At 51.8% G+C, this 25,287-nt stretch overlaps 10 protein-coding genes across 10 annotated transcripts; 6 read left to right on the forward strand and 4 right to left on the reverse strand.

Annotated features, from left to right (window-relative positions):
* Positions 1-1,288: 1,288 nt before the first annotated feature.
* Positions 1,289-2,566, reverse strand: BJY04DRAFT_221342 (uncharacterized protein; the record flags this gene model as incomplete). Its single annotated transcript, XM_073717091.1, has 1 exon — positions 1,289-2,566. The coding sequence occupies one exon, from the start codon at positions 2,564-2,566 to the stop codon at positions 1,289-1,291; it is 1,278 nt and encodes a 425-aa protein (XP_073568007.1).
* An 898-nt stretch (positions 2,567-3,464) lies between these two features.
* On the forward strand, positions 3,465-3,992 carry BJY04DRAFT_221343 (uncharacterized protein; the record flags this gene model as incomplete). Its single annotated transcript, XM_073717092.1, has 1 exon — positions 3,465-3,992. One exon carries the CDS (start codon positions 3,465-3,467, stop codon positions 3,990-3,992), a length of 528 nt encoding a protein of 175 aa, XP_073568008.1.
* Positions 3,993-5,441: 1,449 nt separating this feature from the next.
* Positions 5,442-7,061, reverse strand: BJY04DRAFT_221344 (uncharacterized protein; the record flags this gene model as incomplete). Its single annotated transcript, XM_073717093.1, has 1 exon — positions 5,442-7,061. One exon carries the CDS (start codon positions 7,059-7,061, stop codon positions 5,442-5,444), a length of 1,620 nt encoding a protein of 539 aa, XP_073568009.1.
* A 498-nt stretch (positions 7,062-7,559) lies between these two features.
* BJY04DRAFT_221345 (short-chain dehydrogenase) lies at positions 7,560-8,537 on the forward strand (the record flags this gene model as incomplete). Its single annotated transcript, XM_073717094.1, has 1 exon — positions 7,560-8,537. One exon carries the CDS (start codon positions 7,560-7,562, stop codon positions 8,535-8,537), a length of 978 nt encoding a protein of 325 aa, XP_073568010.1.
* Positions 8,538-11,501: 2,964 nt separating this feature from the next.
* On the forward strand, positions 11,502-12,585 carry BJY04DRAFT_229918 (uncharacterized protein; the record flags this gene model as incomplete). Its single annotated transcript, XM_073719162.1, has 1 exon — positions 11,502-12,585. The coding sequence occupies exon 1, from the start codon at positions 11,575-11,577 to the stop codon at positions 12,583-12,585; it is 1,011 nt and encodes a 336-aa protein (XP_073568011.1). The 5' UTR covers positions 11,502-11,574.
* A 203-nt stretch (positions 12,586-12,788) lies between these two features.
* BJY04DRAFT_221348 (uncharacterized protein) lies at positions 12,789-13,238 on the forward strand (the record flags this gene model as incomplete). The annotated part of the gene is made up of 2 exons (XM_073717095.1): positions 12,789-12,914; positions 12,960-13,238. The coding sequence occupies 2 exons, from the start codon at positions 12,789-12,791 to the stop codon at positions 13,236-13,238; spliced, it is 405 nt and encodes a 134-aa protein (XP_073568012.1).
* A 332-nt stretch (positions 13,239-13,570) lies between these two features.
* BJY04DRAFT_229920 (bacterial alpha-L-rhamnosidase-domain-containing protein) lies at positions 13,571-16,250 on the reverse strand (the record flags this gene model as incomplete). The annotated part of the gene is made up of 2 exons (XM_073719163.1): positions 13,571-15,026; positions 15,070-16,250. The coding sequence occupies 2 exons, from the start codon at positions 16,248-16,250 to the stop codon at positions 13,571-13,573; spliced, it is 2,637 nt and encodes an 878-aa protein (XP_073568013.1).
* Positions 16,251-16,795: 545 nt separating this feature from the next.
* On the forward strand, positions 16,796-18,637 carry BJY04DRAFT_221350 (MFS general substrate transporter; the record flags this gene model as incomplete). The annotated part of the gene is made up of 5 exons (XM_073717096.1): positions 16,796-16,939; positions 16,983-17,255; positions 17,304-17,964; positions 18,017-18,346; positions 18,417-18,637. The coding sequence occupies 5 exons, from the start codon at positions 16,796-16,798 to the stop codon at positions 18,635-18,637; spliced, it is 1,629 nt and encodes a 542-aa protein (XP_073568014.1).
* A 340-nt stretch (positions 18,638-18,977) lies between these two features.
* Positions 18,978-20,562, forward strand: BJY04DRAFT_229921 (putative allantoinase; the record flags this gene model as incomplete). Its single annotated transcript, XM_073719164.1, has 2 exons — positions 18,978-20,395; positions 20,436-20,562. Exons 1-2 carry the CDS (start codon positions 19,062-19,064, stop codon positions 20,560-20,562), a joined length of 1,461 nt encoding a protein of 486 aa, XP_073568015.1. The 5' UTR covers positions 18,978-19,061.
* A 167-nt stretch (positions 20,563-20,729) lies between these two features.
* BJY04DRAFT_229923 (uncharacterized protein) lies at positions 20,730-23,834 on the reverse strand (the record flags this gene model as incomplete). Its single annotated transcript, XM_073719165.1, has 3 exons — positions 20,730-23,285; positions 23,322-23,539; positions 23,573-23,834. The coding sequence occupies 3 exons, from the start codon at positions 23,832-23,834 to the stop codon at positions 20,742-20,744; spliced, it is 3,024 nt and encodes a 1,007-aa protein (XP_073568016.1). The 3' UTR covers positions 20,730-20,741.
* Positions 23,835-25,287: the final 1,453 nt, after the last annotated feature.

Below are 25,287 nucleotides of genomic sequence, written 5' to 3' on the forward strand. Positions count from 1 at the left end.
TTGCTGGTCTTCTTGCTGGTCTTCTTGCTGGTCTTCTTGCTGGTCTTCTTGCTGGTCTTCTTGCTGGTCTTCTTGCTGGTCTTCTTGCTGGTCTTGGTCTTCTTCCTGGTCTTGGTCTTCTCCCTGGTCTTGGTCTTCTCCCTGGTCTTGGTCTTCTCCCTGGTCTTCTCCTGGATACTCTCTGTCTCCAGTATTTAATCCTGCTGCATCATCTTCCCCACTTTCACCACTCTCTTCCGCCATTCCTGGCTGGTCTTGCTTTTGGCGGGTACCCACCCCTTTCACACTAGAAAGACCTCCATTTACCCGACCACCATCATCGTTGTCCATATCCCCATTCCATTGCTTATCATCGGCGATATTTCCCATAGCTCTTATGGCCTGGTGGTCAAGGCTCATTTTACAATAGACCTTCACGTAATTGGCAATCTACCCAAAATTAGCCAGCCATTCAACCAGATTAATTCGTTGACTGCTAAATAACACCACGCCGGTGAATCCGCATGGGTCATATTCATGTGTCATGATCCTGTTAACTCACAAGTGCATGGATAAGTAGCTGGACGTGCGAGAAAGAATTTAGGTTTGATAACCTACGATCTTGAAGCATGAGATCGCATTTAGGTTTCAAGACTCCGCCTTCCAGCATATAATTTTCCATAATGATCTTAATAACCCTGAGTATACTTTGTCCCGTGGTTAATGTACGAGTACTTGACAGCACACCTAGACACGTGAATTGTAAAGGTGAGAAACAGCAGACGTACCAGGGAGTACTAGATATAGTTGCTTTTGTTTATGGATATTACTGTGAGTGATGAATCATTAATAAAACTTTGACTGTGGTACTTATTATTTCTTGTCGAAAACTTACATGCGCCTCAAACCAGAATATGGAAAGAAAGTCTATGATGTTATCATGACAGCAGACCTATGTCGCAGAGATTCTGTCCCACCATACAAGGAGACGACTCAAATCGCCCCTCTCAGAGCCATATGTCCGCATGCATTAGACCCCCGAGCAAGTCTGCATTGTAGAACGAGTGCACTTGGGGCCAAATATAATGGCTGGAATTCTCAATTGTACTAATAACTCGTACAGGTAAGTTTTCTTTAGGCTCCAATAGGTCAAGCTGCTGCCACTCTATATCCCTTAGGTTTAGGCTTGGGCGACCTGGCCGTACTACAAGTTGTCATGTCATCTGGCTCTTTTATCCTCAATCGTATAATCATAATAGCGAGATACATGTTCAAAAGCTATACAATCTGCAAAGAGCCGTCCGTTACATCATTTAGTTTTAAATTTTAGAAAAGCATACTTGTCCCACGCAATAGGCCTCTTCACATTGTCCAACACGCGTTTGAGGACGTAACCTTTTCCTTCCTTCGCCGAACTGATAATAGTGGCGACAACCAGTGCTGCCCTATCCTTCGCAAACATGTGCTTCTCGAACTCCTCAGGGGCAACCATCAGATCCAGCATGACCTGGCCCCCCATGGCGAGCATTGGACCATATCCTGGTATTAAACTTGCTCCAACCAGCAGCATTCCACCCACAGTTTTGGCAAACCAGTACTCGTCAAAGCCGTTGTTGGCAAGTTGTAGCTTCATATGTTTCTCATCCTCTACTGCTTTCAGATAGTCCACCGTATGATCGCCAAAGTTCATTGTGAAAGATTCGTCCCCGTCCCTGAGATCAATCCAACGGCAATCAAATAAGGCAACAAACTTGTAAGGATCTGTGTACTCTGGCTTGAGTAGCTCCTCTCGCTTGAATAGGTCCGGGCATATACTGGCGATGTGCATAATAACTTCGACATCAAATCGCACTGTCCATTGTGGCCGGACATCCCAGCCTTTGAATCCATTGGGGATGATCTCAAGTGACCCTTCGTGGAGAGTGTCACTTGGTAGAGTCTTGTCTGGATCTTTCTCAGGGAACCCTTCACGTTTCCTGCGTTCCTTCTCTTGCCGTGTGTAATAATTGCTTCCGTATCCCTTGAATATGATCTCCCCCTGTGGTGCCGGTCGATCGATCGCATACGTCTTTAATGACACAGGTCTGTCCAAAAAGCTCATGCGAAAGTACAGGCACCTATTCGAGTATTTTGGATGGGCGATATGGCGCTTGGGGAAATATATTCCCCGCAAAGCGTATGTCATGTCGACCCAAAGATATTTTTCCTCCAATGTGGGCATATCGACCGGCACGAGTCCGACCATCGTTTCGTTTTGTCGATCATACAGATGATGGTAATCAAATTGGCCATGGACCTTTTTGTAGCGCTTGATCTTCCTGTTTGTACGGCCTACCATTGCGGTCATGTATTTGTGACGAGCATAAGCCGTGGAATAATTTGACTGCACGGGCCATTCCTGCTTTCCGCCTCGAGGATGGCCTTGCCAGGGAATTCGCGGGACTTTTCCATTTCGGTTCAAGAAAGCGAGATTGGTCTCAACTTCCAACCAGATCGTTGAGTAGAATTGCTCGCGGTTGCAGGGATCAAATGTATTCGATTTAAGGGTTTTGTGGTAGAACCAGTAATTGCCTTCGGGAGCCGCCATCGTTTGTTATAGTTGCAAGGGGGATGGGAATATAGGTTTAGAAAAGCAAATGAAATAACTGCATGGTTTTGTGAATGAGAAGAAGGCCTTTTATGCAGAAGAAGAAAGGTCCTAACACGAGTAATTAGTGATATAATTCTTGAAGTCTATGACACTTGCATTATGTTCGTACAACGTCAGTATTACATCCTCCTAGTCGCAGTATACTGGTTCAGAATGGTGTTCCTAACGGAAGGTTACATTTGGCAGACCATGTTTGAGAATAGTATAGCTGTCATAAATCTTTATGACATAATAGACTACCAAGCTTAGTATCCTTTAGCAAGTATAATGTCCATCCAACAAAGTAACTTTGTGCGCTCGCTGGCGTGTAACAACTATGCTTTTAGGCATGGGGATCGCCAGGCTTTCTTTTTTCTTTGCGGTAGGAAGCAAGTAGGGTGTTATATTTCCCTCAAGGAAAAAGGCAATACCTAAATGGCCATCTACCTTATATACATATCAATCATTATGCCCCATAGCAAACAGAAAAAGTGTCTCGAAAAGCCCTGGATTTTCCTACGGAGACTACGACCCAAGGGAACAGAATAACTTCCAAATAGGCGAAAGGCTACCTCTAACCAAAAAGTCAATGATTCAATCAAGTATTAACTTAGAATCCCTTTTACCTACTATGTTAAACTTTTGTATCATAGATGTAAGTATGGCGCACATTGCCGTAAGTCCATCACATAAATAGAGCCTAAAGTCCCGACGAGCTTGCCCAAAGTCTACCACTATTGTTGGGATTAGAGAGAGATTTTTCAAACAGCTCACTCCTCTCTGCACAGTTCCTTTCTTTTTCTATTCTCATTTGTCCTATTTTCAACCAATCGCGCCAGCCCATTATATGTCAAACATGGCGTCTCTTTTCCGAAGACCTCAAACCAATTCCCCCTTGCAAGGTATTTTCGCCCTGTATACAAATGCGATATACGCACGCGTGCACTCACACGCTTACTCTCTCACCACATTTACTGACTCGGTCACTATAGGCCAGCTCACTGACCATGAGCACGGGCTGCACATTGCGGCTATAGAAGCAGGCACTGGTCATGTAACGCGTCAAACCCCTGGCACGACTACGCGCTTCATCTTCAAGAAGCCTTTTAAGAAAGCACCACATGTGCAGCTAACGCTGTGCAACCCGGCGGGAAATCATGTAGCGACAGAGATATATTTATTGAATGATAACGGGCCAGCCGTGGACGCAGATGGCTTTAGTGTGGGCATCTTCTCGCAACCGGGGCATACGGCTGAGTTTAGATACTTAGCCATGACCATACTGGAGAGCTCTAAACCGTCAACAAGTGAAGGCGATACAACTGAGCCTAAGAAATCGGACACCACGAAGCCAAAGACTGCGAACCCCAAGTCGAAGCCCTGAGGGATCCTGGAGCGTGTTTTAGAGGAACTAGGAAGGATAGGTATCTGTGCAAACTTGGTACTTCTGAGATCGGCCAGTCCTTTTTCTGTATCTCTTAGAATCAGCAGTCCAATTCATATAATGTACTAGACGAGAGAACTCGTCAGTTGTGTATCAAACGCAATAATGTTATTCAAGTCAATAGGTACTTCTGCTAGCATCCTAATCTCAGAGTCTAGTTGCTCAAGCAGATTTTCAACTTGACATCTGGAGAGTTGACTGTCTTGAAAGACCTTTCTCCCAAATTAGCCAACGACAGAAAGTATTGGATAATTAATTCGGTTGCTAAAGGCCTATATTCTATGAGGTTAATAGTGAAATTGAGATACATATACCGTACAGCTTCACGATATCGGGTGTCGTCTTTGCGACAGGGGGGCGCAAGAGTGCAAAATCGCGGTGAAGGGCGACCAAGGCATCGACAGCAGATAAGGCCGGGTAGCGCTCCTGGGCGACCTGTTGCATATATTGGAGTTCCGCGTACGTGTCCGCCATCCAGGGCGAGATGGGATTCAGATCAAATAATGATGACGATGAATTCACTCGCCCTATGCAGCTCGCTCTAATACCAATGGTGTCTTCGGCGGACCCGGGCCTATTTGACTTGGAATATCCGGGTGTCAAGAGGTCTCTTCCTATTGATTAGGTACGTCACAGCTATCGCCACACCTGTAATGCAGTGCACAAAATGGATGGATGTCACAACTGCTTCCCCTAGGATCGAAGCCGTGCCCCACCCTCCAATGCGTTACAAGGTTATCCCTAACCAAGCAAAGCAACCATCGAAAGTCACCGAATCCTTCCCAGCAGGAACTGAAAACAAACCACTATCGTTCCAGAAAGGGGTCATGCATAGTGCAAATAGCAAACTTAGTGTGCCAGGTGGTCTCCTAAGTTTCCAGGTGTGATTAGCTTAGCTTAGCAAGCCTTGAACCCACAGTTGATGCTCAATCTTAACTATCTCTACTGTCGGTAAAGCCGGGCGTAAACTTTGAGCTTCAACCTGTCTTCTGAAAGCCCTATCCAAACAAGTAGGGTTGAAGTGGACTCGCACGCAGCTGCCACGTGGCAACTGGATCGAACATCCAGGCAGCTTTAAGTACATAACATAGGCTATCTACAGACTTTGCTTTGAATATTTCAGAAACAGCGGTGTCGAGCCTACTACAAAGAATAATCAAAGACACCCCAAGGCCCAGCGGGTCGCAGACTCTCTATTCCTACCTCCAAAGATGCGTAGGAAGTATTAACCCCAGTTACAAACAAACTACCAATCTCTATTCTAATGACGAAACAAAAAACGACCGCCAAACGCCAAACGCCAAACTCCAAACACATCTATACCGACTCATAATCCTACCCTTCCCATCCCAACCAGTGATAAACCAAACGCAACCCAAAACACTAAATCTAACTCGCCTCCTGCACCCAAACCCCCGGATCCACCCCCCCAAGCACACACTCCAACGCGCCCCCAATATACCCACCCCACCCGAGCCCCAACCTCCGCTGGATGCCCACAATCAGAACCCTCGCCTTGCCTTCAAAGTACCAGAACCTCTCCATGCTCTTCAGCAAGATACAATAATGCGCGAGCAGTATCAACGCACCGGGATGCTCAGCCGCAAGCAGATTGATATAATCCAGCGACACGACCATCGGCCAGACCCTAAGGACATTCCACGCTGTGATGGTGGCAGGGTGTTGGCGGCGGAGATATAAGAAGGAGGTATTCAGTTGGCGAGCAGCCTGGGTATATGTGGCGATTGTAGACGGGGTCCAGTGCGAGCGGAGGTCGCCGGCTGTGCCAGCTGCGGAGATCGAGGCGGTGCTACCAGGGGTAAGCGGTAGGAGGGCAGACTCTATACCTACGGGTGGGATGATCGAGAGGAGATGACGAAGGAGGACCGTCTCGCGACCTCCGTCGTCTTCTTCGCGCGGCTGGTACTTCCATGCGTCGAAGAGTGCGTGGACCGGGCCGGTGAGGATGTAATCCATGACGCCTTGGAGCATGCAGCAGCTGCCGCGCATGAAGTAGAGCCAGTTTGGGAGGGGTTGGATGGGGAATTCGCTCTGGTGATGGCGGTTGGTGTGTGTATCGGCGAGGAAGAGGGAGGGTTGGTCGCGGCCGGTGGAGATTGAGAGTTCGCTGGCGAAGGTGTAGACGATGAGCAGGTGGGAGAAGGCGAGGGTTGCGTGGCAGTTCTCGGGGGTGGGTGTTGCGGTTGCGGAGCGGAAGCCGGGGAGGGCGGTATCTTGGTGGTTGTATGCGAGGAGGGTGTATTGGTGTTTGAGGGCGGGGTCGTGGGTAAGGTAGGCTTTGTGGAGAGCTGTGCATGCTAACAGGCCGTGCAGAAGGAATGGCTGGGTCGTTGCGAGGGTGGGGATGACGTCTTGCCAGAGCGGGATTGTTTCAGGGCCTGTGACGAAGGTTTGGTATGTTGTTGTGAAGTAGTGTGTGAGCAGAGCGGTATCCGTGGTGTTCAACGATGGAGTCGGCGGTGGGATTTCCGAGATAAACACGTCCTCGGAGTGCGGTAGGGATACCGGTGTATGAAGTCCGGCAATCTGACCATCCGGGCTCGTGAAGTATCGAAGTAAATTCCCCCTGAAGAATGTTTGCAACGGCGTAGGGCTGTAATCTCTCTGGGCGACACCCTTCCTCCCATGCTCATTGCGCCAATGGGCCTCCATGCGCTTGGTCGAAGCACACATATGCTGGCACCCCATCTCCCGACACCGAAATCCCGACTCAACCGGCAGGTATGGGACCGGGAACTGGCCAGGCTCCGATGGCGGCTCAACATCATGTGGATCACGAAGTTTCAATCCGGAGACATACAGGTCGAACCTTCTCCGCCGACTGCGAAGCACACGATGGATCTCCTTCAGATGGCGCGAGATTGCTTTTGGTTGGACAGCATAGCTGCACCCCGTGCAGATAACGACCTCATACTCGGGGAGATACTTCAATAGCTCTGCAGGGGCGGGGTCTTGCGGCTGCGTCTGCATCTGCGTGGTTGATGCCATTGGACTGACCGTGAGGATTGCTGATAAATCTGACACTGGGATGGCCGGGGAGGAGAGAGGAGTGCAAGGGATAGGAACAGCACCGGCGTTTTTCTGGTGGCGGCGGAGGTTAAGTACTTCGCAGGGTCAATTGAGGCCTCCTGCGGTGGAGAGACGATGCAATTTCAGCCAGAACGACGGTGCCGTTCGCGCTAAGCCACGCTTATTTACTCCACCGATCGCCCTAGTCCTTTAAGGGAGTAGTCCACATTGCACCAAGCTTCGGACATGCTCAATGTAGACACGCATATTGATCCTCATGGCTATTATCCTTACCCAGGTGGCTTATTTCAGCCATATGATTGTTAATCTGCTTAGCTTCTGGGAATAGTCCAGTCAAGGGGCTCCGTCTCGATCGCCGGCGCTGGTCGGCGAGACGTACATACAGGAAAAGATATATAACCGCACCACAACTGCAAATGAAGACATAGTAGAGCAGATCAAACCAACAAAACCACAATGTCTCGATCAATCCTAATCACCGGCGGCACAACAGGCCTAGGCTACAACGCAGCCCTAAACCTGGCCCGGGCCTTCCCCTCCCACAAGATCATCATCGCCTCACGCACAAACACCAACAACGCCGCCGAGAGCATAAACTGGACAACCAAGCAAAGCAATGTTGTCTACATGCACCTCGATCTCTCCTCATTATCCCAAGTCCGAGCCTTCGCATCTGAGTGGTCTTCACAGAGCCACCCCCCAATCGAATTCCTCCTCCTAAACGCCGGAGTTCAACTCGCCGGCCCACTCCAATTCACCAAGGACGGCTACGAGAAGACATTCGCAATCAACCACATGAACCAGGCACTGTTGTTTAGTCTCTTGACGCCTTATCTGGCAGATAACGCCCGGATCACAATCACAGGTAGCGGAACGCACGACCCCGCACAGCCATGGCCCGTCCCGCCCGCGAAATACACTACCGCCGAGGAGCTTGCGCACCCGAGTTCCTCAGCAGGGGTTACAGATGCGGCTCAGTGCTACTCGAATAGTAAACTTGCCTCGCTGATGTGGAGCTACGCACTCGAACGACGCCTCGCACCGCTTCGGGACTCCGGGCGGAAGAACTGGACAGTCGCGAGTTTCTGTCCGGGGATGATGCCCGGGACCAATCTGGCCAGAGATCTGAATCCTGTTGTGCGCTGGGTGTTTAAGAATATTATGCCGCGGTTGATTCCGGTACTGCGGATTGTGGTGGGCTCGAAGAATATCCATACGGCGGATGTTTCGGGGGCTGCGCTGGCGAGAATTGCCACTGCTGAGGAGTTTAGGGGGGTGAGTGGAGGGTATTTTGAGGGGGGCGGGGAGGTTAAGTCGAGTGAGGCGAGTTATGATGAGGAAAAGCAGGAGGAATTGTGGACTTGGACTGTCAAGAGTGTTGCGGAGAGTCCGGAGGAGATTGCGAGGTTTAGGTTGAGGAGTTTGGATGCATAGTTTGACTTTGCTTGTACGCTAGGATCTCAAGGGGAGCTGATTCCCCTCATTAATCTGTGCTTTTACTTGAGCGTTGCTACAGGCGTTGCACTGCGATACGCCATGAAGGTTCTGGTTATAGTTTGCCTAATGGTCCATGCATTTCAAGTATGCCTTGTACGCAATGCCAGCGGGGGTTAGCACGTTGTGAGCTCCTTTACCCAGTTCTTCAGAAGTTGTCACCAGAAGGAATCTGACAGATGTACGTGTCGTCCGTTGCTCAATCGTCCAAATCTAGACCCGATAGCGCCTTGAGCGCATGTTTTGCAGATTCCACGTCGTCACCGGTGAGCTTGTACCCAGGACAGGCTATAAAGCGCAGTATAAGCCTTAAAGAAAGCCTAACTAAGCTGATATATAACACTCAATGGGGAAAGAAAGTGCGCTGAACTACTTCTTACATCCTACGCGTGACGCAATGCCAACGGCCGCCTGAAGATTACTCGGTCTAGGAGTACGCGACAAGGTGAGCACCTCCCAATACGAAAGCGAGCTTTGCACAATCTGTCAGGTGGTCCAATGATACACACATCCTCCAGGATTCTCTCCGTTTCCATGCCCATCTACTACAGTATGCTACCAATACGAAGACAAGGAGTGAGATACAATCCTCCTCGTGGACGCACGGCGCCACGCTACCGCGGAACCCAGGACTCATGCGTCCGCTAGTCCGCAAGCCATCGCCCAGGATGATCTATACAAGGGGTTGCAAGCGAGATGATGCCGCGCAGCCACTGCTTAGCCAGGCATTGCATAAGCAAAACAAGCACTGCGCCTTCCTAAAGAGGATAGGCTCCGGGGTCTAGCCCTAGCTTGGAGGCTTGGCAGCGTCATTTGAGGTTAAGCGATCAGGGTGCAGTGCAGTGAGCGCATGGTCGAGCCCTAAACAGTCAACCATGTGGAGGTATGGGCGGCCTCAAAAGAGGATAAGGTTCTGACAGACGATCTATGGAATTACTGAGATGATGGTATGGAATACACAATCCTACCGATTTTCGGAACCGAAAAATACACATTCATTAGCTATCCTTTCTAAACTATCATCTGCAACAACGCTGGCTATCAGAGAGAGCTTCAGTAAAGTGAGTAGTCAGTAAAGCAATTAACTTGAACATGAACATAACCACCAGAATCATGAATCTATCCAAAAAAAAACAGTCCATCACCCCCAGAGATCCCCGCCCTCGCCATCCAAAAGCAACTTCCACTTCTCCCAAAACCACGGCGCAACCTTCCAACTGCGAAAATCCCACGGGTGCCCCCCTCCCGCTCCCTCAACCCCCTTCCCCTTCCCACTCCTCCCACTCCCACTCCCACTTCCCCAACAAACCAACCCACCCCCCACAATATCCACCTTCAAATCCACCATACTAATCAAATGCGGCACCGCCGCAGACATGATAATCGCCCTACTACGCAGGCCCGCAAGCGGAATAAGATCGAACATTGGATGATGCGGGATCAGGATCTGCGGGAGCGTTGGGCGGAGGTGTGTTGGGACGAAGGGGTTCGCGCCGATGACCTCTGCGAGGAGGGACTGCGGGTCTGTGGTTGTTGGGGTTGCGCGGTAGAAGGGGGAGCACAGGGACATGCAGTCGTAGGAGGAGAAGCGCTCGATAGAGATGTTGAGGCAGGCGGCGTTGTAGGATAGCGCGGTTAGGAAGGAGGTTTTGGTTGTTGTTAGGGTGTTGGCGTAGGGGTTTGCTAGGGGGGTATTCTGGGGTTGAAGCTGGGGGTTTTGGGTTGAGGTTGTTGTTGTGGTTGTTGTGGTTGTGGTTGTAGTATATTGAGGGTTGCGGTGAGGGCTGGGCGTGATGAGTGATGCGGAGGGCGCTGGTGCTGGGAGGTAGCTGGAGAAAACTTCATCGACTTGCTGTTCGGTCGTTGGAGGGATGAGTAGTTGGTCGTCTATAATGGGCATGTTGAGGAAATCCTCAATACTGGACTCGCTTGATTCCAGATCTAGGTCGCATGGGCCGAGTGAAGCGAATATCGAGTCGATGATCTCGGAGTCGAGGTTGATGTCCTCGGCAGACACATACTGCTCAGCTGCGCTCGCACGAGACAGATTTGGCGCCTCTGCCTCAGAGATACTGCGCTTGAGACTCGCATCGTGGGATAGAATATTTCCACGCACATCGGCAACAGCACCAGCCACACCCTGCGCTGCAGCCTGCGGATGTGGTCGGATCTGCAAGTGCTGAAATCCACTCCCACCTTCTTTCTCCTGCTTTAGAGCCTCTCTGCGCTCCTTCTGCCGTTGCCCTAACCACAACAATTAGCCCTAAATCTACCCCTCAGCGTGGAAGGGAAACCCACGATAAGCCCTCTGCGCCTCGCGATTCTGCACCTTCCGCGCCTCGGTGATAACCCTCTTCCTTTTTGCCATTGGCTTATCTCCGACTGGTGTCGATTGCATGATGTCCCTGGCTTTGCCTCTGCGTGGTGGCTTACTCCCCGTCGTTGGATAATAGTGGTGAAGTAGAAACAAAGTTGAGATCCAGACAGCGGGCGCCCTGGCTTATGTGGGTCGTGCTGCTTTTATATGTATTTTACAGAACGTCTTTCAGCCGATATTGCAAAAAGGCAACTGTCAGACGAATTAGAGTGCCACTAGCGGGCGCGATGGCGGGACTCCGCCCAGGGCTGAAATTTGCGCACCGTTTTGCCTAAAAAACCGCCTTGGCACGCCGCTGCTGGCTTACAGCGGTTAGACCAATAAGCACGACGGTGAGCTGTAAGCCACTTGGGATTATCATTCTGCTCACCTGCAGGGATGGACCGGAGTTAAATCTTCACGGAGTATAGACTGCTAAACTCCTATGATCGACCGATGGATCTATAGATCTGATCTATGATCTGAGAAGTATATAATCGCTGTTAATCCCCTTACTTCAGCTCTTACCAATCCATCAAGCAAAAACAATCACTCCAATACAGCCAACTGTCAATCTCATATCATACCCACCTCCTGATCTTATATTCCTCATTTACCAGGATGTCCCCCCAAAAAACAATCGCCATTATCGGCGCAACCGGAAACCAAGGCTCCTCAGTCGCAACCTCCTTCCTCTCCCTCCCCAACTGGACCGTCCGCGCCATAACCCGCAACCCGTCGTCCGCCTCCGCGCAGCGCCTCGCATCTCTCGGCTGCGAACTCGCACAAGCCGATCTCTCCGACATCCCCTCGCTCCAGCGCGCATTCACCGGCGCAGCCGCAATCTTCGTCAACACCGACTTCTGGGCCCGGTACATCTCCGGCGCGACGCGGGACGGCAACGCCGCGTTCGAACAAGAAATCACCCACGGGAAGAACGCGGCTCTTGCTGCCGCGGGCATTGAGGGACTCGAGCGGTACGTGTATAGCGCGCTGCCGAGTCTGGAGAAGGGGAGTGGCGGGAAGTATACGAAGGGGTTGCACCTGGAGTCGAAGGGGCGGGTTGTAGAGTTTATTGAGACGGATTCTCGACTAGTGGAGTTGAGGGCGAAAAGCTCGTTTATCTACCTCGGTGCGTATGCGACGAACCCGCTGTTTACGCCGCGGTTTGATGCTGCCAGTGGGGTGTACAAGTTCATTGTGCAGGTTCGGGGGTCGGCGAAGATGCCGATTATTGATGCGGCGGCGTCGACGGGGGATTTCGTGCGCGAGCTTGTTTTGACGGAGGCGGCGGGGACGAAATTGCTGGCTTATGATCGCGATAGCTATCTTTCGCTGGATCAGGTGGTGGAGATTTGGGAGAGGAGGACTGGGGAGAAGGCGGAGTTGGAGACTGTGAGTAATGAGTTTATTCATCGGGTATTTGGGTTGCCGCTGGAGGCGCTGGAGGCGCCGTTGTTTATTGAGGAGTTTGGGTATATGGGGGGTGTGGAGGGGTTTATTGAGCCTGGGGACTTGAAGAATGCGGTGCAGACGAAGAGCTTTGAGGAGTGGTTGGGGGAGAGGGATTGGAAGGAGTTGGCTGTGAGGGGAGAGGAGCAGAGGGAGGAGATCAGAGGGGTAGAACTTTAGGTTGGCCTTTTCGTAGCTTCTATTATTGAGGCCATATGATGTCTGATGTACTTCGTGTTGTTAGATAGGGAATTAGTGTGTTATGCGCCATCAGTGATTCATAGGCAGGGCCCCCTCGACATAGTATGTATATAATAACCATTGCACAGAACCTTGCTCTAATAGGAACAGAACTTAGCAATTCCATGATCTCAACACTGACCATGCCCCCAACGTCCATTCAGACTTATACCCTACTGCAAAACAAAATATGGGTCGCCTTGGACCTAGACGACACCCTCTACTCCTTCCGCGCCGCCTCAGCAGCAGCAGCAGCAGCAGCCATATTTGTCTGAATCTCCAAAACACACAATATCCCCACTGAATTCCTGAAGAGCGACTACCAGAGCATTCTCAAACAAACCACCGCAAGCGCTTCCTCCGACGGCCGAACCTCAACCTCGTACCGGAGAGAGCGATTCGAAGCCCTACTCTGTGGGCAAGGGATCACACCAGCCGATGATAAAGTTAACTGGTTGTTGTCTGTTTACAAAGAAGGCCCTCGGGTTGCGCTAACGGTTGGACCGGGAGCAGGTGAGCTTCTTCGGTACTTGAAAGAAGTGGAGAAGACGGTTCTCGTGGCCATGGAGGGTCCGAGGGATGCACAGGAGTGAACGATTGAGGAGCTAGGGCTGAAAGGATATGTTGATATTGTGGTTACTTCGAACGAGGTAGGAGTGTCGAAGGTTGTGGGGCTGCTTGGGGAGGTTATGAAGAGGTATGGTCTGCGTCTGGAGGAGGAGGTGTTTGCTGGGGATAGTTTGGAGAGGGATATTTTACCTTCGGTGAGGGAGTGGGTGTTTGGGGTGCATTATGGTGAGTCTAAAGCAGATAACGCGGGCGACAGTCACGGTGGGTATATTACTGCGGTACTACTGTGGATTGCTTGAACGAGCTCTTAAGCCTGTTTGATTGAGGATAACTATAATCAAGCCCTATCATACCATCAAGGCACAAAAGACCCCTCAACGACATTCTTCTGCGGTCCCCGGATCGCACTCGGCGGCCACTCGCCCTCCTCCACCCACCCCGTCTCAAAAACATACTCACCACTACCAACAACCTCATCAACGCCATCAAGCACAACCCTCGCCTCGCCATTCGGCGGAACAACAACCCTGGTCCTCATCCTCCTCTCAGAATCAACCACCCAGTCAACCTCATACACCCCCAAGGGCGACTCAAACCTCGTCTTCGCAGTCCTCACCGTCCCACCCGGCCTAGGCCGAACAATCGCTTTCCTCCACCCCGGCTCAGCAGCCGCCAATCCACCAACCACATTATGCAGGAATGCACAGACAGAGCCCAGCGCGTAGTGGTTGAACGAGGTCATTTGGCCCGTATTGATGGAGCCGTCGTCGAGCATCGAGTTCCACCGCTCCCAGATCGTGGTTGCGCCCATGCGGACGGGGTACAGCCAGCTCGGGCAGTCGGCTTCCTGGAGCATGCGGTACGCGAGATTAAGACTGCCGTTGTCGGCGAGGGTTTGCAGTATAATGGGAGTCCCCGCGAAGCCGGTGTTGATCTGGAAGCGGTCCCAGCGGACGAGGAACGCGAGGCGGTCGCGCGCTGTAGCGATGTGCTGCGGTGCTAGGAGGTTGAATTTGAGGGCGAGAGCGTAGGTTGTCTGTGTGTCGCAGGCTAGACGGCCATTTGGGGTCACGTATTCGTTTTGGAAGAGTTCAGTTAGTCGGGTTGCGTCTTGAGCGTACTGCTCGGCCTTGTCAGTTTTGCCTAGGATTGCAGCAACCTGGGCAGCAAGCTTGGTCGTATGGATGAGATATGCGTTCGCCACGAGAAAGCTGTCTGTTGGAGAGTTTCCGGGCATGTTTGGTGCGGATCTGGGATCTAGCCAGTCGCCGTACTGCGGAGTTACACTTGACCAGAACCCTCGTTCGTCGCGAGGGAGACCTTTGTCGAGCCACAGACACATACTTTCCCATTGTGCTTCCAGCTGTGCCTTGTCTCCGTACGCTGTGTACAGATCAAATGGAGTTATAACGGCGCAATCAGCCCAAATGGCCATTGGTCGCTTCATGCGATCATCTGGCTGTTTGGGTGGGTTGGGAATGATGACAGGCACAACACCGTCGGCATCCTTCTGGTCGGCATACAGGTCGCGCAGCCATGAGCCGAGAAAGGCGGAAGTGTCGAAGAGAAAGTTGGCCGTAGGAGCAAAGACCTGGATATCGCCCGTCCACCCCAGCTTTTCATCGCGTTGAGGACAGTCGGTGGGGATAGAGATGAAATTGCCCCGCATAGACCACACTGCATTCTCATGGAGACGATTGATGTGTTTGTGAGAGCACTGGAATGTGCCGGTCCGTCGTAGATCAGAGGCAATTACTATACCCGTAAAGTCATTTAGGGAGAGGCTATCGTAACCGATGATTTCAGCGTATCTAGTAAGTCAGCCTTGCTCAACCGAAGAGTCAGAAAACCAACCTGAATCCGTAGAACGTGAATTTGGTCTCCAACCCCTTGGTCGGACCACCAAGCTTCACCGTATATGTGGCAGCAGCTGAACGCAGGGGCCGAGTCCCAAGTTCACCATGCTCCAGCACCTCAGCATGTCTGATCACCAAATTGTCACCCGATTCTCCCTTTATATCCTTCTCTATTCGAAGCCACCCGACAAAGTTCTGTCCAAAATCAAGAAGCATTTTTCCAGTCGGGGTCTTGAATACCTCTTTAGGCTTGATCTCCATTATGCGCTGAATGGGTGGTAGATCCGGGGCTATCAGGTGGACCGTTGGAAACCCAACCTCTTGTGCATGCCCTGTTCCCGGTGCAGTCGAATGAGCGGTGGACCACGACGGGTCGGATAGATTTGTGTCGTATACCTCTCCATTGTACAACTCGGATAGTAGAAGGGGTCCATCAAGGTGCTCCCAAGTTGCGTTCGTCACGCAGATAGTTTCGCCGTTGATCTCCAGCTGTCCGAGAAAGGCCAATCTGTCTCCCCAGTGGTTCGGGACACCCGGACGACCAAGCCTGGTTGCATACCATCCCTCCGCCACATGAACACCGATAACATTATTGCCTTCCTGTAGATACGGCGCGATATCGTACACTTGATAGTGCAAATGATGGTGATATGTCTGCCAGCCAGGTGCCATGATCTGGTCGCCAACCTTGTGTCCATTAATTTCCACTTCATACACCCCATGTGCTGTAGCATACAGCCTGGCAGTATCTGAATTGCCACTGGTACAGTGGAACTTCTTCCGTAAAAGGAAAGGCCTCTTGGGCGCTGGTCCTTGTGCCGGGCCACTGATGAGCTTTGCAGACGACGACCAATCTGACCGATCAAGAAGAGCAACCTCTACCCCTAGGCTGATCCACTCGGTACTGATGTTATCGGTACCGTGTGCACGGACTTTGATAGTTGCTTGCTCGCGTGAAACCAGAGGCGATGAGGGCCATGGAACAAGAACCGAGCTGGGTGACTCGACATGGTAACCCTCGGTCTGTTCACCGCGGTAAATCTCAACGTCGTATGACGTTTGTCTCCAACTCTTCACAGTTGTCTGATTGAATCGCCACGAGAGCCGTGGAGTTGGAGTAAAGATTCCGAAACCGTCGTGGTGGTGTTCCACGCTGAGATGCGCGATAGAGACGGCCATGATGGACGCTTGATTTCCGCCTTCAGGCAGCAAGGTGACCACCACGCTGGTAAATATGGATGGAGGAGTGCTCACACGGGCCCAATTCCCCGAGCTGTCAAATTTGGGCATCTTGATCATATCACCTACTCGGATGTCGGATGGTGAACCCCGCGTTACCCCAACTTCCCCCGGGTGGATGTTGGAGGCTAGCGCCCCCCTATAGGGCGGAAATGTGATCCTTTGATCTTTCATCGCTCCATACAACGTACAGATATCATAGAAATGGCGGGATCCTGTCGGAAAAAGGTGCTAAAGACGCTTTCTCCGCTATTTCTTTGAAGACAAATCCGCTGTCGCTTCCATCTGCCTCAATGTACTTGTATCACAGGCAACGATAGGCCGGAAAAGGGGTAGATCTCGTCAGGAACTGCCCCGACAACTCGGTTGAATCCATAGCGAGGCAGGTTCATGAGGGTACATAAGAGAACACTCCACTCGGTTGTCTTTTTCTTCGCAGACCCGCTTTCCATCCACATCCATCCCCGGCATCAGTACTCGACACGATGTCCGGCCCTAACAACGATAAAATCGAGGCCGCGCCTCAAGCGAGTAACATCGAAGACTCTGAGCCTCAAAAGCCGACTACCCTGCTCAAATCATCCTTCGACACCCTGGGGTACTGGGCGACGACCAAGGTCTTCTGGAAGGTGAGACCACCCCCCTTTGCAACACAGTATCTGACTGGTCCAGGCTGTCGTCGTCTGTAATCTCGTCTCCATCGCCGCCGCGGCTGATGGCTATCAATACACCCTAAACGGAAATGTCATTGCCAATAAAGGATTCATCCGCCACATCGGCCACCTGGATGGAGAAGGTGAGTATGTCCTCAACGCCAACCACACCTCGCTCTGGGGCGCAATGCAGAGTCTTGGTCAGCTCGTCGCTATGATCGGTATCAGCCCCGTATCAGATGCCATTGGACGAAAAATGACCATGTATGTTCTATGGGTCATTCTCGCGGCTGTAAGCTCTTACCATGGCCCTTTGGTGCTACCTGTACTGATCATCTAGTCCATCGGCCTCGAAACTGCCGTCCGGGACTGGAAAGACTGGACTGCAGCCAAGATCATGGCTGGTATTGGCGTAGGTGCCTTGCAAGCCACGCTTCCTGTATACATCGCGGAATGGTCGCCGAACAATATCCGTGGTGCTATGGTGCTTACCTACGGTGTCTGGAACACGATCGGAAAGTTCCTTGCTCCACTGGTCCTTCTGGTTTGTGAGAAGCAGGACGAGATGGAATTCAAGATCCCGATCCTGACGCAGTGGGCGTTTCTTGGGCTGATGCTGCCGATCTTCATGTGGCTTCCTGAAACAGCGCAGTACTATGCCGAGCGGGATCTAGATGATCGGGGGAAGAAGACCCTTTGTCGAATTAATGGTAACGTGCCCGGTTACGACGTCGACAATGAATATGCGGTCATTAAAAACAATATCCTCGACCAGCGGAGACTAAGACAAGACCTTGGCGAGGATAAAGAAGTCGGCTGGAAACAGATGCTCAAGTCGTATGTCGAGTGTCTCAAGGGGGTTAATGCTAAGCGAACACTGGGTGCTGCTGCCCCTGCCTGTGCTCAGCAGCTTACCGGACTGTCCTTCCTGAAGACATACTCCTCCTTGTTCTTCCGGCAGGCAGGCTTTGCTGACCCTTTTCTTATCACTACTATCCTCAGTAAGGACCGTGTAAGAAACCTTGTACCACTTGTTGATGCTGATACCTCTAGTGATTCTCGCTCTTGTATCATCTCTAGCCCTCATGTTCGGCACAGACAAGTTCGGCCGGCGCTTCATCGTCTTCCTCTCGTGCATCATCTGTTCCCTCGCCCTCTTCGTAGTCGCAATCATCGGCCTCTTCGACTCCACCACGGCGCTTCAAAACTTCTGCATCTTCACAGCCTGCGTCTGGTCCATATTCAACTCCGCACTCGGTGTAATCGGCTGGGCCTTTGTCGGCGAAATCGCGTCTCAGAAATTGCGCGCCCGGACTGCAGGTCTCGCTGCTGGACTGTCGGTCGTGTTTGGGTTGACCTTCAATACGAGTGTTCCGAAAATGCGTAAGCTCTCCGCCTCCAGCATCCACTTCATCGTATATCGGTCTCCATCTGACATCTCTTTCTCCTATAGTGGATACGGAGGGCGTAAATTGGAATTTCAAAACCGGGTGGTTCTTCGGCGCTCTGGGAGTCGTTACTTCAGTGATCGTGTGGTTCTATGTCCCGGAGCCGTCGAAGAGGAATACGGCGGAGATGGATGAGATGTACGAGAAGGGAGTTCCCGCTTGGAGGATGAAGGGTTATGTCACGGATGTGCAGAGCCGAAGCCTGGCGGTGCAGAGGGAGGTATGAGTAAGGGATGTGGTCTGTGCACCGTACATTGTTCCATTCGACTACAACTCTATCCCCATAGATGGCAATAGGGCGAAGTAACCGAGGAAGCCGGGTATGTGAGCGATAAGCACTGCCTGTTGGAGTGGGGTCGCTCGGTGGATTAACGTCTTCAGGATAATAGTTAGTTAGGGCATGGCATACCTAAGCATCAACGGGTCAAAGCTACCATATGAGATTCTTTTGAGAACACTTAATCCTCCAGTAGAGCGCTTGCAGCTCACTACGTCCTCTTATCTCTGTGCACCTTATCGCCCGTCGGCCAACTCAGCTTTGCAGCGTATACGAGCACTGATAAGACCCTATATCGACTCCAATTTATACGTCCACCACCCCACCCCTCACTTCCCATCTGCACCTTGATCCCAACTCCAACTCACTCACAATGACCATCCGCCCCCTTCCTCTCAGCTTCGACACCGTAATCCTCAACGGCACCGTCGTAACCGCCTCCGACATCGCAAAATACGACATCGGCATCACCTCTGGCAAAATCTCCCTCCTCGCCCCGGCCAACTCCCTCTCCTCAGCCCCCGCAACCCGCACAATCGACGCCCAGGGCGGCTATGTCACCCCCGGCGGCATCGACGCCCACGTACACCTCGCCGAACCCCAACTCTTCGGCAAAGGCCAAGCAGCCGACGACTACAAGACCGGCACACGCTCCGCCATAGCCGGCGGGACAACAACAATCATCGCCTTCGCGCCCCAGGATAAATCCTCGCCCTCCCTACTTAAAGCGCTCGACGAAACAGCCGCCAAGGCCGAAGGCGTCGCATACTGCGATTACTCATTCCACATGCTCCTCGCAGTCCCCACGCCCTCGGTCTTAACCGAATTCAAGATCCTAAGAGAGAGGGGGATATCCAGCGTGAAGATCTACATGACGTACGAACTGCTGCAGCTGCGCGATAACCAGATCCTGGATGTATTGCTGCAATCGCGGCAGGACGGGATCACGACCATGATCCACGCTGAAAACGGGGATATGCTCTCGTGGATGACGGACCAGCTCGAGAAGCGGAATCTGCTTGAGCCGAAATATCACGCGACGAGTCGGCCGCAGATTCTCGAGAATGAGGCGACGGGGCGTGCGATTGCGCTGTCGCAGCTTATTGAGACGCCGATTCTCATCGTGCATGTGTCTAGTCCGCTTGCGGCGGGGACGATTCGGGATGCACAGACGAAAGGGTTGCCGATATTTGCGGAGACGTGTCCGCAGTATCTATTTCTTACGCGGGAGGATCTAGCGAAACCGGGGTATGAGGGGGCGAAGTGTGTGTGTTCGCCGCCGCCGAGGGACGGGGTGGATGATCTGGAGGGGATTTGGCGCGGGTTGCAGAATGGGACGTTTACAATTCTGAGCTCGGATCATTGTCCGTTTGAGTTTGATAATGCGGTTGCGGGGAAGAAGGCGGCTATTGAGGCCGATGCGCCGCTGGGGAGGTTCAAGTATATTCCTAATGGGTGTCCGGGGGTTGAGACGAGGTTGCCGTTGGTGTTTAGCGAGGGGAGGCTAAGTCCGACGAAGTTTGTGGAGGTGACCAGTACGAATCCGGCGAAGTTGTATGGGCTCTATCCCCAGAAGGGGGCATTGATTCCGGGGGTTTCGGATGCGGATTTGGTGATTTGGTATCCGGAGGAGGGGCTGGATGAGTTTGAGTTGCGGAATGAGATGCTGCATCATAATGTGGATTATACGCCGTTTGAGGGGAGAAGGTTAAAGCAGTGGCCGAGATATACATTGTTGAGGGGGGAGGGGGGAGGTGGTTTGGGATCGGGACAATGGGGGTGTGGTTGGCGAGAGTGGCTATGGGCAGTTTGTGAAGAGGGGGAGGAGTGAATTTGTTCAGGAGCTGGGGGCGTGGGATCCAGAAAAGTTTTGAATCCGTCACTATTGCGTATAACCTGTCCAGGCGCGTGTCAATATGAATGATCTGCTCATGTAGATGCTATGACAAGTTGAAAGAGGGAGTGTCATGACATAGTTGACCAAACTATTACTCCAGGGGCATGGGGTGTAGGGAGCCCAAACATATCACACGATACAGGCACGAAGCATACCCTAATACACAAACAGCACCCTATGTTCACCTATATCACAAGACCTTGCCTCCTCCACAACGCAAGTCCAACAGAACGTCTTATTCGTAGGGAGGAGGAAGCATCTATACCCTCGTCGATATGCGATGCTTAAAGCCGTGAGGCGTGCCATCCATGAGCCCCCAGACCTAAGGATCATCGGTCTATCAGCCGGACTAAGAAGCTCCTCCCAGCAATCAACAGAAACAAGCTCCATGCCACAAGAACTGATGGAAGTATTATGGCCACATTGTTTGTCATGCATGCCACACGCCCTCAAACCCGGATAGGAGCCAAGTGACTTGAGGATGTTCAGGTCTGCCACCCATTCGCCCTTGTCGTACATTGATATTTGCGTTTCGAGGTTATATGCTTCCATCCCTCTAAATGCCGAGGGTCCGCGAACACGGAGAGGGCCTTCCCAGCCGGTAAAGGACATGTGAAGGGATGAGCCTTCAAACGTTGATCCTGCCGAGCTTCCATCAAAAGGATTGTGGTTGACGACATTCCACTTTTCGACATCGTGCTCTCTGACGTCCGGTTGGTCAGGTGCAAAGAGAAGGGCAATTCCCGGTCTACCAACATTCCCAATGGCATGAGCTACAGCACACGAGGAAAGCCCCTCTGGGGGGATGGGGTCAGTCAGAATTCGCTGCGCCACGAACAATGAATTTCCACTCGATATTGCCATCACCGATTCCATTTCTGCCACATCCACGCTCAGTGTCCCTGACTCAAACTGTAGGATAAGAGCGAAAGCTTGCTCACGAGACAGTGGGCTTGGGTAGAGCGATTCGGTTAAAATACCGGACAGTGCGAGCGAGGCAGCGACGGTTTGGTGGTGCTCCAAGTCAACAAACAAACTTCTCGCCCAGGACCATGAATCTGGAGACTGATGGATAATGCTCATTGGTATTGTAGTATGAGGCATCTCTCGTTTCAGATGATCGATTATCCGGCCCAACGCCTGGAGAGAATAGTAATGTTTGGGTCTCTGGGTCTTGAAAAATTCCTTCATCGACTCCATCATATCCCCGAGGTCCATACAACCACGGCCCACGAAGTCGCAAATTACACGGAGAGGAACTCTCTGTGTCATCAAATTGTTTTGCTGTTTTGAATTGGCGTCTCTGGTGTATATCGCCGCTTCGTGATGGATACCAACAACGAAATTCCATACTATCGCCGTGGCATATGTGCGCTCATCATCAACCAGATCAGCGAATGCAAGATATTCGAAGTCTTTGCTGTCATTTATGTCATCAACCCCCATGGACAAGACGAAGGGTTGCTGAGCTGGCGTTGGCACAACGAAAACCCACTCTATATCATCTGGTGGCCCTTCGGCGTCCGGGCAGGTTTTGTCGGCCTCGAACTCAGCCCGCGTTCTTTTTCGCGCGCCTCCGACTGTGCTGTGTGAAATTGATGCATAACCCCATGTGTTGTCGTCCTTGCGAAAACGAATAATCCAGTTTTGCGACTCGAGGCTGACGGACTGTGAGATTTCACGCAGCAGCCGGACTTTGTCTGTGGGGTCGTGGACTGCTCGCAGAACATCCGCGACGTCTGTCGGACCCAGAAATGGTGTCGACACGGTCCCATCGTTTCCGATCCACCTTTTGGCAGAGCTGGATCCATATCTAACCAACTGCAATGCACGCTTGCGGTCTGCTTCAATGTTGGATTGCAAGACCTCAAGAGCACCAACGAGGGGAAACAAAAGATGTAAGTAATTCAACCGATCTCGTAATGTGTATTCTCCTGTCTGCTCCTTGAAGATTGAGACTCGTATCTGCTCCTCTAGGCTGGAAATATCAACCCCGAGCGCCTGAGGCTGGTACTGGCTCTGCGCCGACCCCGGAATGTTCTGCAGAGTACTTTGATACGTGGCATAGTTATAATCCCATAGTGTCCGAATGACTTTCACAGCTGCCTCGAGGTTGTCAAGCGAGTGCAGGGAGGCGCCCAGAATGAGCGCTTGGAAGTGCGAGATTGATAGCTTAGAATCGTGCAGAGATGAGCGCTTGCACTCGACAGTACCGTAGTAGCGGAGATTTGCCAGAGACAGTGACCAATATACACCGTCTTGAGTATCATGAGGATCATCCTGATAGGCGATAGACAGTGTTGCCACTCCACCTTTCTCCACCAAGGCATCCTTTTGATCGATTTGCAAGGTCTTTGAGCCTAGAATCACCAGATCTGGATATAGGTGCCAACAGGTCAGACCGAGGAGGACTCCACCATCCAAAATGCGCTGAGGCTTTCCCGAGACAAGGTTATCCAGGGTTGATAGCGCAATGCAGAAATTGTGGAGAACACTTTTGTATACCTTGTCCTTCGCCGTCGACGTCATCCGTCCTTGCGGACTCACCTGCGTCTGAATAGCGACGGAAAGATTGTTCACAATGAGCTCCACCTGCTTCTGCTGCCGTTTGCTAGTGCTGGCGTCCGCCGTCTGAAGCCATGCCCGGGCGCTCGCGTCCCACTTTTCCAAAGTGGACCACTCCGTGTCGTATATAGCTGCCTGTCGGGCAAACAAGCTGCTACTTCGGTCGTTCACAGTCGGCTGGTTTTTCACCACCTCACGTCGGCTCTCAATGAGCTCGGCCCATATAGCCGTTGCCTCCTGAGCAGACCAGATACGAGCCAGCATACAAGCCAGTAGGTGCATGAGGAGGGAAGGGCCCCCGCTTGTAGCTCCAGCCCAGATACTGGTGCTGTCAACTCCAAGGTGCAGACCAAATATCCCTTCTGCAACCTTCTGGGGTGGACTGGAAGCTGTATCGATTTCGCGCATAATTTCACTTGCACGAGTGCCGTATGCTTTGAGTAGAGTAGGGACACTAGGGAGAATTTCCTCGAAAAGGAACCCTAGCCGGCGGGCAAGAATGTGAAGGGCGCCCTCTTCAGCTAGCTGTCGGCGCTTCTTTGAGAGGCGCTCCCCAAGGGGCAGCAACTCTGCCGGGACCTCAACCTTTTGCAGTGAGAAGTCGAAGTTTCCTTGAAACAAAGAGAAGTTTATTTCGGGGTTGAGCTGCACAGCGCTGGTTGAGATACGCTGTATTGAAGCCATGTTGGTACAGAGAGAGCCAATACCCTATTAATCTCACAGCAGAAATGAGGTTGTTCTTGAATCACTTCGCTCGCTCAAACGGGCCGGGGGTCGTTGGAAAGCGGTGTCTGAACATCGAGGCTGTGAAGTCCAGAATGACCAGGGTCAGGCATGTACCAAGCTGTAAAGACCCTCTCCCCACAAATCAAGTGTACAGTCAGGTTCTGCCTCACTTGCTAAAGGCTGGTGGCGCAGCAGGGTCAACACGTGGACCAATAAGTGTGCTCCCCCCATGCACCAACGTACTTTCGCACAGTTATCCCATGCTGTCGAAGATACAGCCTTGCGCGTCTTGAATAGGAGGTATCATATACGGACCGCTCATATTTATGCTAGCCCTGTGGGTGTAAGCTTCTTGGCTCTAGCTTTGACAAGGAAATCGCATGCCATTATGCTACTCCTTTCTTCGAAAGCCCGGTTCGGTTGCTCAGAAAACTTGAATACCCGCAGTCGTTCGTTGTGTAGTGCCTGCGTGCTTTTGCACAGCCCTCAATTTTCTCGAGCTTTCGCAGACAATATAGCTCCAGCATCACGACAAACAGGATTCGTAATAATTGCTAAGTGTCTGGTGGGCCTGGGTGTATGGCATTGTGCCCAGGTCGGCGGACGTGTTCGTACATGAAGTGCAAGCGTCATTCCTCATACATGGCTGAGAGTATTAAAGATACATGTCGTCAGGTAACCTCTATGTAACTCGAGGGCCGCAAGATGTCAAGAAGCAGCTCGAAACAGCAAGCCATATGATCGTTTAGGATCGGTTTTCATCGTGTCTGCAAAAGGAATACGTTAGTACTTGAGATTAGTACTTGTGTAAAGCAGAGAAAAACCTTGATAAGATCGTTAATGAAGCAGGAACATATGTCGCGTGGCTAATAGTTTCCTTGGGCCTGATAACGCACCTCAAACAGCCCGTGTTCGGCGGCATCGGCGCCCATGTCACATATGAGATGGAACCTTGAATTCCTGCCTGCCGTCTATCAGTCGAAGAGAAATGACCAGGTACCCTCCTTGACGTTGAAAGAGATAGCTTGAACCGAAATGGCAAGAGTTTAGTCGGGCCTGGGATAACTTGGGAAGGGGCCGCGGTTCCCACGCCACGACCGGAAGCCCGATGGTACCTTGCAGACACAAGATACGCCTTTCAGGAATGATATCAGCTCTTGCTCCGACAGCTGGCCTATCATACAGATGCTCGCAGTGAAATTGCTTTTGAAGGATCAGACCTTAGGTATGGGCCGGCAGTCTCGGACATTTTCCCAGCGTGGGGGGAAGCTTGATGGTCATGACTCGGGGTCTGTCGGTGCCACCGATGTCTGCTTCACGACATTCCCTCCCATGTCTGGCCATCACCGTCGGCTCTGGCCGCCCGTCATCAAAACACATTAAGCGATTGGCGGACGGCATGCAGCCCTCT

This window comes from Aspergillus karnatakaensis, assembly GCF_047715665.1.
Source record: "Aspergillus karnatakaensis strain CBS 102800 unplaced genomic scaffold BJY04scaffold_48, whole genome shotgun sequence".
In the NCBI taxonomy this organism is placed as follows: Eukaryota; Fungi; Ascomycota; class Eurotiomycetes; order Eurotiales; family Aspergillaceae; genus Aspergillus; species Aspergillus karnatakaensis.